We start from the raw sequence: 15,564 nt of genomic DNA, 5'->3' as shown, positions 1-15,564 counted from the left end.
CAAATTAAATGGGCTATAGAAAACGAGATATTTCATATTATATTATTCATGAATCGCTTCAACATCATATGAAATTGTCAAATCTCTCAGCTCTGGTAATCTGACAGTGTCATATTTTAACTGGCGTTTTTGATTGCTATAACGCTCCGTCATAGAAAGAAAATTCTGTGGAGGCAGTGTGATGCTGTGGGCAATGGCTTTCTGGGAAAACGTAGGTACTGCAATGTGGATGTTACTTTCATAAAACCCCTTCAGGGTAATGCTATGGCAAGGGCATCATGCAGCAGAATTATACACCCTCACACTGTACATATTGTTTGGGAATGGTTTGTGAAACATGACCAAGAGTTCAAGTTGTTGAATTGGCCTCCATATACCCCATATCTCAATCTGATCAAGCATCCTTGGTGGAAAAAGCAACTCAATCCATGGAGGCCCTACCTTGCAATTTAAAGGGCTTTGAATGCTCACCTGCCATCACCTTGGTACCAGATACCACAAGGTCATCCATGCCATGACAGGTTAGGGTTGTTTTAGCAGCTGTGGAGGAAAAATCAATAGGACTCGAGCCAGATGTACAGATGAGCGAGCTTTATTGGTTCTGTCCCTTATGCATCGAAGGAGAGAAGCCTCAAACTTCTCTCTCATTGAGAGAAGCCTCAAACTTCTCAGTTCATATAAACCCACCATTCCCTGTTGTTCTCTCATGTGCTAATCTTGTGACTCCGGATGCCAGGCCTCTCAACCATCCTTGAACATACTTTCCTGCTAAAAACAAGTTGTTACTCCCTGCTGCTACACCCCTGCGCAGCAACAGTTAAGTGATAACTGTCATACTCCATCACTTCTCTTTTCGCCTTTCTTGCAGACTGGTCAAGATGAGGACAAAAGTCACATCAAGGTCACATATTCCTTACTTCCTCATTTAAGCAAGTATTAAGCATTTTCCCTCACATTTCCCCCCTTTGATAATATCACACATTATCACTACCTAACATGATTTTGCAAATAAGCTTATTGAACTCATTTGAGGCTAGTCCTCAAACGCGTTACGTGCATAATATTAAAGTTCATGAATGCATTTCTAAACATCGGGATCCATCATCCAGTCAGGAAGAGGGTTTAAGTCTGGTTCCTCGTCAGGGTCGAAGTCATCCTGCAGCTCCAGGGCATTCCCATTATTGTAGGGAAATGACAACAGTTGTGGAGCGACTAGTTGAGCTACAACCCTGGAACAACAGGACAACACACATGGAGCAAAACACAAACGCAATAACATCACACAGATAACTGGGATGAAAATTTGAAGTAACATCTGGCCCCATGGGCCCCACTGCTGCTGAAGTTGAGATAACCAAGATTATGCTTCTGGAGGGGGAGGTAGACCATCTCTCATGGCTGTAATTAAATCAGTTATGATGACCATCTGGAATGTAAAAACAACAGTCAGTGTCCAACACTTTGCACACCCACTTCCTTTGCTAAAATCGTGTCAAGAACAAGCCTGTTTTGAAGGACAGCGGTGGGAATGGTGGACAACTCCCTGTCTATTGTTCCTAAAGCCACTTCAGTTTCGTTAGCTGAAAGTTGTGTCTGCCATGCCAGCTTGTTTAATTTTTGCAAGGTGGTAGCAGTGCTGCCACCAGGTAGTAGGGCCCAACCCATTGTTGCCCCCAGGGTTGTCCAAGGGTCCCACAGATGATATTGATGCCACCAGCGAGGCATGGTTGCTTCTCGTTTTGTCCTACTTGAGTTTTTGTCCTGAACTGTCTCTGATGGAATAAGGACTCTGACTGGGGGAGCCACTAGTCTCTGGGCCCATGAGGGATCAGCATCCTGTCGAGGGAGGTGAAGGTCGACCGGTCTTGATACCTTAGGGACGAGTGGGTGGCACGCAGCCTTTTCCTCCCTACTCCCCCCTTAGGTCAGTCACCTTATCACCTCTCTGGATCAGAGGCTCTCAAAGTGTGATTCGCCTTCACATGGCGCTGGACCTGAGAAAGAGATACATGCAGTCTAGCACAATAAGAAAGCATGATGTCAGATATGGCTCCTTCCAGCTGGTTAATTGCTCCCATTCCTCCGAATCCTGCATTTGGTGGGTGTCCGAACAGAATCTCATACGGGCTAAGACGGTGTTTTGTGTTTGGCACCAGCCTCATACTCATGAGCCCCAGTGGGAGGGCCTTAGTCCATGCCAGGCTTGTCTCCTGACATGTTTTTGCCAATTTGGATTTGAGTGTGCCATTTTCCCTTTCCACTGCTCTGCCACTAGCGGGGTGGTAGGCACAATGCTGGCACATGTTTATCCCATAGTATTTGCTTAGCATGTCTAATGCCTGATTCACGAATGGGGTACTGTTATGGCTGGAGATTCTGTTGGGAATTCCCCACCTGGGAATAATTTCGGTCAACAAAGCTTTTGCCACCACCTCAGCGTCCTGCTTTCCTGTAGGAAACACTTCCACCCATTTAGAAAACATACACACAATAACAAGGCAGTATTTTTCCCTCCACTCAGTTTTAATTCTATGAAGTCCATTTGTAGGTGTGGGAATGGTCCTCACGGTGGAGGATTGTCCTCATCCTACATTGTTCTGTGCACATATAATGCAGCGGCTACAAAAACTTTGAGTAAGTTGTAAACCCCTTTGTATACCAATGTTTCATTATTTGCTGCGTCATCCCCCCCTTTGTTCATGTGCGTATGTCCGTGAGCAATAGTAGCCATACAAGGAAACATGTAGCGTGAAGGGCAAGGTTTGCCGTCGGGTCCATGCTATATGTTATCACTGAGAGTGCATCCAGCCCTTTTCCAGGTGGCCTTTTCTTCTGCTGAGGCACTCTGCTGCATTCGGGATATTTTGAGTGGGAGTAATGGGAACTGACATGGCTGGCAGTGTCACTGGAAGCCTGGCGGCTCTTTTTGCTGCCAAGTCAGCGTGGTGATTCCCTTTTGATGCTTCGTCTGTGCCTTTAGTATGGGCTGTGCAATTACACACATCTATAGCAGTTGGTAAGGTGATAGCATCTAGCATTGCCGCAACAAGGTGATGGTGCTGAATATGTTTCCCTGAACTAGTGAGGAATTTTCGCTATTTCCAAATCATGCCAAAATCATGCACTACACCAAAGGCGTAGCGACTGTCTGTATAAATGGTGACGGTTTTATCTTTAGCAATTTTACAGGCCTCTGTTAGCGTGATCAGTTCAGCTGCCTGGGTTGAATAATGTGAGGGGCGTGGTTCTCCCTTAACAGTACTATGTGCAGTGACTACTGCATACCCGATCTGCAGCTTCCCAGTCTCTGGGTCTCTGGATGCACTCCCATCTGCCCACAGCACTAAATCAGGATTCTCGAGAGGCTCATCCTGGAGATCAGCCCTAGGGGAACAGATGATTTGTTAGTGTCACACAATTCTGCGGCTCCCCGTCCTCCGGTGTAGGCAGGAGGGATGCTGGGTTCAGCGTTGTACACCGCTGAACCATTACATTAGGCAATTCCAGCAACGTGGTTTGATATTTTAGCCATCACTGAGCAGTGAGGTGTGATGTCTTGTGGTTGTTAAGAAGTGCATGTACAGCATGTGGAACCAGCAGGGTTAGTGGGGTGTACCCCACGATGTCTCGTGACGCGGCCGAGGCCTTTTCAGCTGCCGCTAATGCCCTTAGGCATGGTAGCAGGCCTGTGGCCACCGGGTCTAGTTTGCAGGAATAGTAAGCAACTGGCCTATTTCTGTCTCCATGCTTCTGCAGGAGAGCTGACGTCATACACTCATTTCGTTCGTCAACTGTCTGGGTGAATGGCTTGTCTGGATTTGGTATACCTAAGGTGGGTGTGGTTTGGAGGGACTGTTTTAACCACACGAATGCTTCCTCTGCCTCTGGGGTCCATTCCACCTTGTTTTGAGATCCCCCTGTGGGGACTATAGCTCTCAATGAGGCTTCCAACTGTGCATAATTAGGAACGAAGGTGCGGCAGTATGAGCACGTTCCTAGGAATGAAAGCAGCTGGCGTTTGGTGGTGGGCCTTAGAATGCGAGCGATGGCTGATGAACGGTCAGTGGCCAATGCTTTCCCTTTTCCAGAAATCATGTGACCTAAGAATTTTACTACTGGCTGTACAAATTGTAACTTTGACATACTGGCTCGGTGGCCAGTCTCGGCCATGTGCATGAGTAAGCACAAGGATTCTCTTTCACACTGTTCCTGGGTGGGTGCGGCCAGAAGCAAATCATCAACATACTGCAATAGCACACTGCCCTTCGATAACTGGAGTGGCGCTAGGCTGTCTCTGAGGGTATCATTATAAATAGTGGGAGATTCACAATACCCCTGACACAAGCGTGTGAACGTATAAGGTTTTCCCTCGAATTGAAAGGCAAACCAATACTGGCTATCCTTATGCACTGGAACACTGAAAAAGGCATTAGCTAGGTCCACGACGGTGAACCATTTACTATCGTCTGGTATAGATGAGAGGATTGTTTGTGGCTCTTTGTCTAACTGCTGTATTGACTGCTTGGAGGTCCTGTACAAACTTCCAGTCATTACAACTTGTTTTTTTAACAGGGAAAATTGGTGTTCATACAGGCAAATCCGGGCATGGCACTATCGCTCCTGCGTCCAGGAGGTCTTTGAACACTGGTTTAATGCCTTCTATGGCTTCTGGTTTCAGGGCATACTGACATTTTTTGGGCCTGTAATCTGATTTAGGTGTGATTTGTACTGGTGCTACCCCTTTAATCAACCCTACATCATTCTTCCCTCATGCCCACAACACATTGGGAATCTTTTTTAGGAGGGGGGACTCAGGAAGAGGAACGGAAACCTGTTCCTGCCATCCCGTGTTCTTCTACCACCTCTACATGTCTTGTAATCTTGAAGGTAAATTGCACCTTTTGTCTTCTTGTTCCCATGCAGCTATTTACCTCCTCTCCCTGCTCATTAATTTCCCATGTACCTTCCTGTTCTGCTCTTACCCAAGGCCCCAAATTTTTCCATTTGAGGCCTCTCGGTTTTGTGATTGACACATGGGGACGTGAGAGTGCCATGGCAAAACACTTTCTGAAGGCCCGCCTACTCACCAAAAGGAGCATCACTGAGGCTGCACACTTCCCCTTTCCCCAATACACATAATCGAGGAAAATTACCTCTCCTTGGAGCTCCTTGCTGAACCACTCCTTTTCATACTCATGATCAGGCCCTACGGACACATATGCGGTACAGTACAGGTTTTCTAGTTTCATTACTTCTACGCATTTTTGTTCACTTTGTTTGAGGATATCTGACATCTGCACATAGTCAGTTCTGGTGGGTTCCTGCGCAATCAGCCACTGGTATGAGTACAGTGGTTCAATTTGATCTGTTACGCTGTTGGCTCGATTACCTTTAGGCCCTCTGTTTGGACTTGATTACAATGCACAGCCTGCGCATCAAATCTGGTCCCAACAGATTTATTGGACACACTGTGGACATTAAGAATGCATGGGTGAAATTTCGACCCCCTTCACTTTGGCAAGGGAGAGTGTGTGAGTAATGTTCTAGTGTAGCGTGTCCAGTGGCCCCTACCGTAGTCAATGTTTTCCCAGATAACGGGACGTCTAATTCCCTAGCCTGAATTACAGATTTAGCAGTGCCTGAATCCACCAGAAATGACATACGTATACCCTGCACTGTTAGGGATAGTTGCGGCAAGCAAGAGTATACTTCAATGTGGTATACTTCAGATATGAGGGAGCGAGAATGTGGTGTGTGTGTGCTGGGAGGGTGCAGTGTGCATGATGTGTGTGTGTGTGTGTGCCCTTATCTGTAGCTGCGGTTGGCCCGTCAGTCTGCTTCCTCGTCACAGCTCCTCTCCTTCTGTGTTTTACAGTCTCTTGCGAAGTGCCCTTACTTTCCACTTGTGTAGCATCGGTCATCTCTTTGGCTGTTGTTCTGCTCATAGCCCTCTCTTCCTCTTCCATGGCCTCGTCCTTGACCACGGCCTCTGCTTCTTTGTCCTGCAACAGCTTGATACGTTGTGAGGGCTGCTTGATGTGCCTCATTCTCTTTCCTCGTTCGTTTTTTCTCTGATACGGTTCTCAGCTGTTTTTCAGAGTAGATGGCTTACTGCTCGATAGTGCTCATGGGGGCTGTTTCCCACCCGACGCATAGCTTGCATACCTCTTTTCTGATTTCGTCTCGCAGACCGTTCATGAAGCTATTGCGGAGGTGGACTTCCCATGCTGTGACCTCAGCTGGTCCCTCTGCCATCCTGTCCAGTCTTTCTATTCCACAGTGGGTAGCGTGGATTTCTGAGTCTGCCTCAGTATTTTGCCACATTCTCCTCCGGCCTTTGTCTGCAGCCAGCTATGATGGCAGTGTTAACTTGTATTGGGAATTCCATGGTTGCTCGGCCACGGCTGACTATCAAGAGCCGCCACATGCATGCCTCCAATGATGTCGTCGTAAGGTCCGGGTCGTCCTGGTTAGGCTGGGGGGTGGGACTTTGGAATAGTCTTCCACCACCGTCGCTGGAGTGTCTTGCTTTGGCCTTGGCCTGAGTTGCCTCGGTTCTCGGCTTGGTCCTGATGCTGCAGCTCCCGTCACAGCCCCTTATTCTTCTTTGGCCGGTGGTTGAACTGGCGGGGTGGGCACTGCAGGGGCCGTTGCTACCGGTGGAGCGCAAGGCATTGGTGGGCAGGAGCCGGTATCGGGGTCAACCTTGGAAACCTGCACAGACTGAAGCATCCAAAACATGCGGTTAACATCCCCCATTTTTTCCTTTCTCTCTTCTGTCTCCCCCATCCAACTCTCCCATGCTCCCCAATTGACTGTAATCAGTCCTTTCTTTTCTGCCTCCCTCAAATTATACTGTATACATCATAGTTTATTTATCCCCATACAACCTCCCAGTGGAAACCCGCATTTACTCCATGTTACTTGAGCCGTTACGTCTGGCCCATATTTATTCTCATGTAACTGCGACTTCCATTTTTGAGGCTGACACCCTGCAGCTGTTTTAGCTTTTTGTGTCTTACTTTTATTGTTATCCACCACTGCATCAATAATAAAATCAAGACATCAATAAAAATGTTAACCCGTTGGTGTTACAGAATATTATTCTCTCATTTAAAAATTTTTTTTTTCTTCTACACCATTAGAGGCATCAATCAAATTCATACCAATATTGGAAAGTTATTTACTACTTACGTCAGTTGGCTTCGGTCATCCTCCATACTAAAACACTTTCCCGAGTGGCCCTGATCCGCGGCTCGTTGGAGTTGACGCTTTACCACTTGCGTCTGTCGACGGGAGGGGACTTCGGTGCAACGGTTTCCTTATAGTCCACGTTTTGGAGTCTACACTTTTTGCCCCAGTGTTGTCGCACTGTGCCAGGTCCCAAACCTCCCTACAACAGCTGCCAGATCCGCCTTACCTTCGGTTCACTCTACGGTTGATTGCAGCAATCCGGATCCCGCCTCTGGAACTCCTTTCTCCCTTCAAATATGGGGTTTAGGAGGTTAGGATATTTATCTTTTTTCCTCATGGATGTCTCTCTCAGTTGTGGGGTACGGAGCTGTGCGATCATGCCGACAACGCCAAATTGTGGAGGAAAAATCAATAGGACTCGCGCCAGATGTGCAGATGAGTGAGCTTTTTTGGTTCTGTCCCTTATGCATCAGGGGAGAGAAGCCTCAAACTTCTCTCTCACGAGTTCATATATACCCCCCCCCCCTCCCTCCCTCCCAATTCCCCATTGTTCTCTCATGTGCTAATCTTGTGATTCCAGGTGCCAGGCCTCTCAACCAGCCTTGAAGATTCTTTCCTGCTAAAAACAAGTTGTTAAAAACAATTTTTCTTTTCTGAAATCAAGAATAACAATCCCAGTTTACACAAAAAAAAGCATTTCACTGAAAAATCCTTACTGGCTGCCTAATTTAATCCAAGGCCCAGTTTTGGCAGCATCCATAAAGCCTTTTCTAAATGTGTTCTTATCTATTAAAACAGTACACATACCCCAGTGCGTCTTTTCAGGTGCTCTGGTTTCTAAGGTTGAATAGAGACATGATGCAACAAGATGTATGATGCAAGTCACACACAATCAGACTTGCTCCTTACAATTTCAGTCAAATAAAAAAAGTATTAGATATGGAAATAACCACACACACTACAGGACTACAATAGTATGACATTTTTTTTTTTTTAATCAGAAAGCAGAAATTTAGTTCACTATGTAAGAACGATATAGGACATATCAATGTGGGTGTGTAAAAAAAAAAAAAAAAAAAAAAAAAAAAAAAGCAGGAGAGTCTCAAACATTTATCACATTTTTGCCATAAGGGCATGGAACACCTCCAAAAGCAAGGTAAGAGGGTGGCCTCTAGGCCGGAGCTTTAAAATCTTCCGGAGCGCTCTCTGTCCCGAGACCTCCGCCGCTCGCGGTCCCGTCCACCTCGGTTACGTTCGCGGGAACGTGAGCGCCGCTCACGAGAGCGAGAACGATGCCTGATGGGCAGGAGACAGAATTTCAACTTCAGACATTTACAAACTCACTCATGCATACAAAAAAAAAAAAGAAAAAAAAGAAAAAAAAAAAAAAAAAAAAAAAAACACACTCCACAGACTGTTTTCAGATCAGGAGCAAATGTAAATTTACAAGGTTCAAAAATGTTCTTCCATGTTTCCAAATGGGTATCTGAATACTTGGGCTTCCTATTGTTTTTAAATGGTGCCAATGTTATGGTTAATTCTAAAATGTTAATATTCTTACATATTTAACCACAATGTTAACATAAGCATGCTTCTTATTGTAATTCAAAATATGTTCAGTAAATAGCAATTCTGTATTATTGTATACCAGTAATAATACAAATGTAAACTAAAACAAGCCACATGATGTTTTTAAGTGTACAGGCCTGCAGGGGTGAAAGTAGGTATTATGAATCAACTTCCCAACAAAACTTTTCATACTTGTTCTCCAACTCAATACACTGGTGACAGCTATCAAGCAGAGAAACACCTCTATTAAACTCATCTAATCTTTCATTGGTTAGTTCTAGGTTCTAGAACAGTTTCGGTTTAAATTGCCCAAAGCATACGAAACTGAATCCGAAGACATGGTGTATAGTGGACTGTATTCTTTCCTGCACTGTTGTGCATAGCAATCACATCCTTAATAGTGGTTGACTGTATTTGATCCATCCTGCTCCGATATGTGTAACTTCCACATCTTTCACGAGTGTTCAGGTAGTATTTCCATGCTAGATTTTTGGGATTTACAATATCTATAGTTTAGTTTCATTAGAAAATATAATTATAATATTACGGTACCTTGAACATGTGAAGCTCAGATTTTTAGACATGCATACATTATATAATCACATGCAATACTAATCTAACCAGAGTCAACAATTTTCTAAGAACCAGTTAGTTTTAGAAATTTCCCACATCCACTGCCTTTAACCTATTCTTACATATAGTTGCACCAGACCTGGTGTTAGGCCTACATGGATAAGGGATGACCATCACTGAAGCAAAGCTTAACTGTTACATAGCTCCCCCTTGTGGAAAATCTTCACCTTCTTAAGAGCATAAGGGAGTAAGTTACAAGATAGGCCTTGAAGGTGCTTAACATGTAACTATACCCACCCATCTTATCTCAATGGAATATTTGCCATACCTAGCTTAAATGGGCACAAAAAGCTGTTCTATGCTCTGCTGAGGCCAGGTTGGGGGGAGGGGCGTGTTATAGGTTGAGGTATTAGTTTAAGCCAACAGTTTATTAGATAATGCATTTTACCACCAATGTAAATTATAATTATCTTAAGCCATTTTTTGCCAATTTGTTTTTACAATAAAAATAAACTTTTCAAGAAGATCTTTAGGAATTTACTAGCAGTAAGTATTTCTGACAGTGCACCTCTTTCCAGACTGCAGATCTAAGTTTTTTTGTACACAAGTGCAATATTAGTTGTGGCTAGTTACACATGGTTCAGACTCTAGAACAAAGCTAAAACAGGTCAAAAAAGGCTTGCAGCTGGACCAGGATCATGTACATACATTTCCAGTTACTTTCAGTTTATCCTCAATTTATAATAAATGTAGCAATCCTTCCTTGGACAAACATGGAGGCAAATGTAAGATGCTCCATGTATGTGTCCTAAGCCATTACTGCATCGTTTAGATGCCCCCACTTATCCAAAGCCAGTTGCAGAACAACTCAATGAACCCCACAGGACTCTCCTCAGCTGACTCTTGCCATGTTTTCTACACATTGTATTCAGTCATCCATTGAAAACACTGATGTCAGCAGCACACCCTGCCTGTGCCACAGATGGATCCCCCCTCCCCCCATGCTTCTTCACACTCAGGCCTAAATATCCTCTACAGCAAATCCTTCTGGTGGCGAGATGGAGCAACACCCACCTCTTTCGCCGGCGGCCATACAGTTCTCGTCGGAGTTCCCGTGAGATTGGCTTTAGATGCATGAAATTGCAGAACCCACCTCGAGTACACTCTCTAGAGGGGAAGACAAAGGAGGTGTACTTAGACAAGTGAGAGTTGCTTCTTCTTGGAACACAGTAAGACCCTCCAAATAAAAAGTAGGTCAAAAACTCTAGCAGTACAGTGAAAACAGTGCATGATTCTTATTGTGATTATGGAGACTTATTCTTAATATGCCAAGTAATTCATGATCTAGCATCTATGAATGCTAACAAACACAAGGCTATTCCTGTGTAAGAATCGGTTTTCTTAAAATCACTGCATATACTCCAGTGTGGGCAGTTTATATAAACCTTGAGCACACAATCCACCAAAAAGAGAGAGGTGCTTTAGGTGCAAAACGACAGGCAATAATGACAATTTTGCTCAGTTCAATCATTTTTTGGATCCACTGCCTATACAATGCAACTTCTTTTACACTGCCATCGTAAATATCAAAATTCAACAGAAATATATTTATGGTAGCATGTTCTGTTAACTTGTGCCACTCATGGCCAATTACACTTTCTAGTAGTTAGTGACTTTATAGAAGGTTTAGCGCCATGACTTTACACAACATATTGATCTAATTAGCATACTAACAATTTCGTCTGGTAAAGATGACAATATTCTTGCAGATGGTGCATATTTGCAGAGACGGTAATGCAAATATAAGGTTTAGTATTAAGAAATTATATACAAACCAAGATTTCGATGTATTCAACACCTCATCATGAATTTACATGTTCATTTATAAAGCTGCTATAAAGAAAATTACAGAAGGATTTCTCAGTGTTGCTAACTGCTGGGGTTTGTGCCAGATTTTGTCCTAGAAAATGGTTTTAAGCAATTTTTTAATGCAAATCTCTCTAAAAATTATAGTAATGCCAGTTGTATCTTTGACTTAAAAAAGAACCCTATTCACTTATAATCTCAACTTAGTTTCACTCATTTTTGACATAAATGCATGTAAAAAGGGGGAACCAGCTAGATAGGAAGGGCCATGTAAATGGCCCACGAGCAGCACCACTCACCCCATTTCGTACTGCCTGCAGCAGGCCTCTCTGAAGTCAGTGACTGGAGAGAGCTCCGCATGGATGGGCTGCCCATTGAACCAACGGTTATTCAGGTTCAGCACAGCTTTCTCTGCATCCTCCTCACGGCGGAACTGCAGACAGGCCACAAAAGGGGATTTTGAAAAGCAAACTGTGGTGACAGATGTTGAAAAATCAGCTGTTTTGTCAGGTAAATAACCTCCTACTGATGATTTAATGATGCAAGGTAAACTTTGAATATGACTGTTACATCCATCTTTTTACATGGACAGACCATTACTTTCTATTCACAAAGAATACTTTGTATTAATAAATAATATTTTGTGACATTTTCCAAAAATGGTTGTCCTAAAGTGCATGTAAAAATTATACCTATAAGGTATCTCTTGGACAGAGCATTTAACAGAGCACCTCTCTAACTTATCAAGTGTCCTTGTTTGGTGTCTCCCTATATGTCTCAACCCACCTTCACATAGACGTTTCCCACTAGATGATCTCCAAGATTATCACACACGTTCATCTCTTCCACCTCCCCATACTTCTCCTCCATCTCCGTGAACACTTCCTGGAAAGGACAGAATTCCAAGCAAGAGCTGTGGGATGAGCAACAATCATAAACAAAGGAAAAGAGGCTGCTTTTAATCATTATGGCCCCATGCTCAGGAATTCCCTACCTGAAAGTCAAAGATCAACTGACAAACCTGCTGCATTCAATACATTTCAAAATGGACTTTTAACTAGGACCTCTGCTCCATCACTCTGTCCTTTATATATCTTTATATTTTACATTTTTTATGCACTCATTGTTCTCATTCACTTTATTCCCCTATTCTTGTCTCGTTTTACTTTTATCATATAATGCACTTTGTAAACGTTTTTTAAAATGAAAAGATATGATAAATATAGGCCTAATTATCATTATAGAATTAATTTAACAGTGGTCTTCCACTCCAGACCAAGATTCCCGTTTCTGGTGTTAGATTTTTTTAATTGCTGGAACTTAAGTGAAATAATTGTAGCCCATTAACCATCGACTACCACAGAAACAGAGGGCTTTAAATCTGTAGTACATGAATACTGAGGTCCGTCAGATCCGTGTTCTATGATATAAATGAACTACTGATAACTACAAAACCCAGTACTGCTGTCTTGTGTAAACGGACACTGGTGCTTATACTGAGATAGTCCTTATTCTTTATTAAGCACATCTCTGCACTCCTCTGGTAAACTTCATTTGACCAAATGCTTACCTCAAAGAACTCATCATAGTGCTCCTGCATCTCAACATCACTGACCGTGCCTGGTTGACCGAAGGACACAAAGAGCATCAGACAAACGTGTGTAACAAGCCACTATGGGATGTCTTACAAGGCATCAATCAACGGTCAATAGCACCAAGGCCAGAGGGGATCCCAGATGACTCTGTCTAATTAAACAAGCAGTTCCTGCTTGTTTAGTGGCATATTTGACTTACCTGCCTTAAATGAAAGGCAAGTGCAATGGTAAGAAAGTAAGAGAACCAACTTGGCCAGTAAAACAAAAACAAAAAACCCACAACTATTTCTGGCTCTGAAAATCTCCATAATTGCTCCTGCACTATTGGGGGTAACTGTCATACTGTAAGATGAAGTGCCATCCAATGTGTTTTGAGGCATTTAACTGGATCCAAGAAGTTAAGGTATTTCTGGACCTTTCATCAGTCATTCTGATGATGACCTCATCAGTCACTTACGAATAAAGACAAGTGATTTAGTTCTACTGGTAACCATACAAGCCCATGCCATCATGTTTCACATTTTTTCCCTGATCCACTCCTCTGGGACAGGGTAATCTGTTTCATCTGTACCAAAACTCTCTTTTTTAACAGAGTGCAATCTGAATTGTTAGTTTTGGAGAGTTACCAGTGATTTATATTTACATGTATTCATTATGGTAGCTTTAGACAGATCTGTGTTTTCAGCCTGAAGGATGCAGTCAATCGATATGTAATAATTATATATGTAAATAAACATGCCTACAAATTAAATCTGATATTTAACCTTACAGTTGTACAGACCCAACAACTAAAACTGTGGAAGGACCTAAATAACCCAAGTTAGCCATGCGGAATGTAAAAGCACTTGTCACACACAAGCACATATGTAGACACACACATACAAACGCATGTATACACATATGGGGTCTGAATAGACTTACTTAATCCATCCGCAGACTGAGCAGTGTTTTGAGGGTTCCGGTAAATATTCAAAAGAGCAATAGTCTGTAACACAGTGAAAAGATATATCCTCATAATCTAAGGGCTGTTTGCATGCACTGCAGTACAGCTGTAGCGCTATTCAAAATGTTTGTTTTAACACACATATACATTATATATATATATATATATATATATATATATATATAATGTAAACATTTTATATATATATATATATATATATATATATATATATATATATATATATATATATATATAAAATGTAAACATTTTATATATATATATATATATATATAAAATGTAAACATTTTATATATATATATATATATATATATATAAAATGTAAACATTTTATATATATATATATATATATATATATATATATATATATATATATATATATATATATATATATATAAAATGTAAACATTTTAATATACTCATTAATGACTACGTATGCAATGTCTGTCTATTCATCTGATATTTTCTTTTCATATTTCTTTTTTCTCCTTTTCATTTTCTGGGCGTGCTGTACGTTTATTTATGGATTCACTCACTCTGGTCTGAAAAAAAAGGACCAAAATGATTATTTACCTGGCTAAAAGTGGGTTTGTTGTGGAGCCTAGAGCATCGGTCCCCATGGCGACATGCTCCGATTTTGAAGTAGAAAGAGCAATTAACTCTGATAACAAAACAAGTATATATTCTAAGATGAATAAAACATTTATATAATCAAGAAATACAATAAAAAACACCGTCTACAATTTGGTTAACATTGCTACTAATTCTTCAAAAGATCTTAGCACAAAGACGAGCGGTATCCAAGATAGCTTCTGTATGCTAGGTTAGCTAGGATCACACGCTTGCTTTTTTAACACCAAGATACTTCATGGAATCGGTAACCTAGCAATTTCATCGCCAGTGTTTTAACTTTGGGTACTGTAACCATTTAGTTAGGTATGTAGACAACTAGAATCTTCACGAAAGACCCCAATAGGATTAGACTGTAGCTAACGAACCTACCTATCTTAACTGACTAGCGGGCCAAATAACGCTAAATGAGTAAGTAGGTCGCTAGTCAAAGATAGCTATCTAGCACGCCGTCTATATTAGCTAGATAGCTAAATAACGTGGCGTTAATCACGACAACATCACCAGCGTGAACACATTACACGGTAGGTAAATCTTAATCTCGATTTAAGTACATTTTCACGGTCCATGTTCTAAGAGGAAATAACATCGGCGTTCGAAATAATACCGAAAATACGTTCAAACTAGTTCACTTGCTACCAAACACGTTAGCTAGCTTGCTAAAGTTCACCGAGAGGCAAGCTAACTAGGCTAGCGTCCCTGCTGAAAATATGCACTTTTAAAAACAATTTCTAGTCATATCCACAACTAAAATCTAGATATATTACTACCCAAAGAAAATACGTTAACTACTAAACATGCACGATATTGTCCAACAACTACTTACTTATCTTTCTCTGTACCGAAAATAGACGCCAAATACTCGGCCATTTTCAACAAAAAACAGAAGAGGGTATCCTCTTCCTCCGTACTGGATGAATAGACTCAGATCCTACCGTATACTGCCGCCTACAGAATATTTTTATTGTAAAAAATAAGACGTATTAGAAGGCAGAACTAAAAAAAAATCAAGGTTCTTGTGAACCATAACAGATTCGCAAATAGACTATCCTTTCAAATAAAACATACACTAACACGTCCTGATGTCAAGACAGCATGTGATTTGAACAACAACAACAAAAATTATCTTGTATTGAATTTGTCCAATGGTTGTCCAGTGTTCATGGCTGTGTATGA

At 42.0% G+C, this 15,564-nt stretch overlaps 2 protein-coding genes across 2 annotated transcripts; both read right to left on the bottom strand.

The window, feature by feature from the left end:
- Positions 1–572: 572 nt before the first annotated feature.
- On the bottom strand, positions 573–7,722 carry LOC113581335 (uncharacterized). The gene is made up of 4 exons (XM_035519978.2): positions 7,195–7,722; positions 5,154–6,723; positions 3,286–3,384; positions 573–1,229 (listed from the first exon to the last, which is right to left on the bottom strand). Exons 2-4 carry the CDS (start codon positions 5,195–5,197, stop codon positions 1,085–1,087), a joined length of 288 nt encoding a protein of 95 aa, XP_035375871.1. The 5' UTR covers positions 5,198–6,723; positions 7,195–7,722; the 3' UTR covers positions 573–1,084.
- Positions 7,723–8,161: 439 nt separating this feature from the next.
- Positions 8,162–15,352, bottom strand: u2af1 (U2 small nuclear RNA auxiliary factor 1). The gene is made up of 8 exons (XM_026996806.3): positions 15,215–15,352; positions 14,332–14,419; positions 13,719–13,782; positions 12,773–12,822; positions 11,989–12,087; positions 11,502–11,635; positions 10,411–10,503; positions 8,162–8,490 (listed from the first exon to the last, which is right to left on the bottom strand). The coding sequence occupies exons 1-8, from the start codon at positions 15,256–15,258 to the stop codon at positions 8,379–8,381; spliced, it is 684 nt and encodes a 227-aa protein (XP_026852607.1). The 5' UTR covers positions 15,259–15,352; the 3' UTR covers positions 8,162–8,378.
- Positions 15,353–15,564: the final 212 nt, after the last annotated feature.

This window comes from Electrophorus electricus, chromosome 4, assembly GCF_041902795.1.
Source record: "Electrophorus electricus isolate QZ-2024a chromosome 4, ASM4190279v1, whole genome shotgun sequence".
Taxonomy (NCBI): Eukaryota; Metazoa; Chordata; class Actinopteri; order Gymnotiformes; family Gymnotidae; genus Electrophorus; species Electrophorus electricus.
Note: the sequence above shows the minus strand (reverse complement) of the source record. Positions and strands in the feature narration are given on the sequence as shown.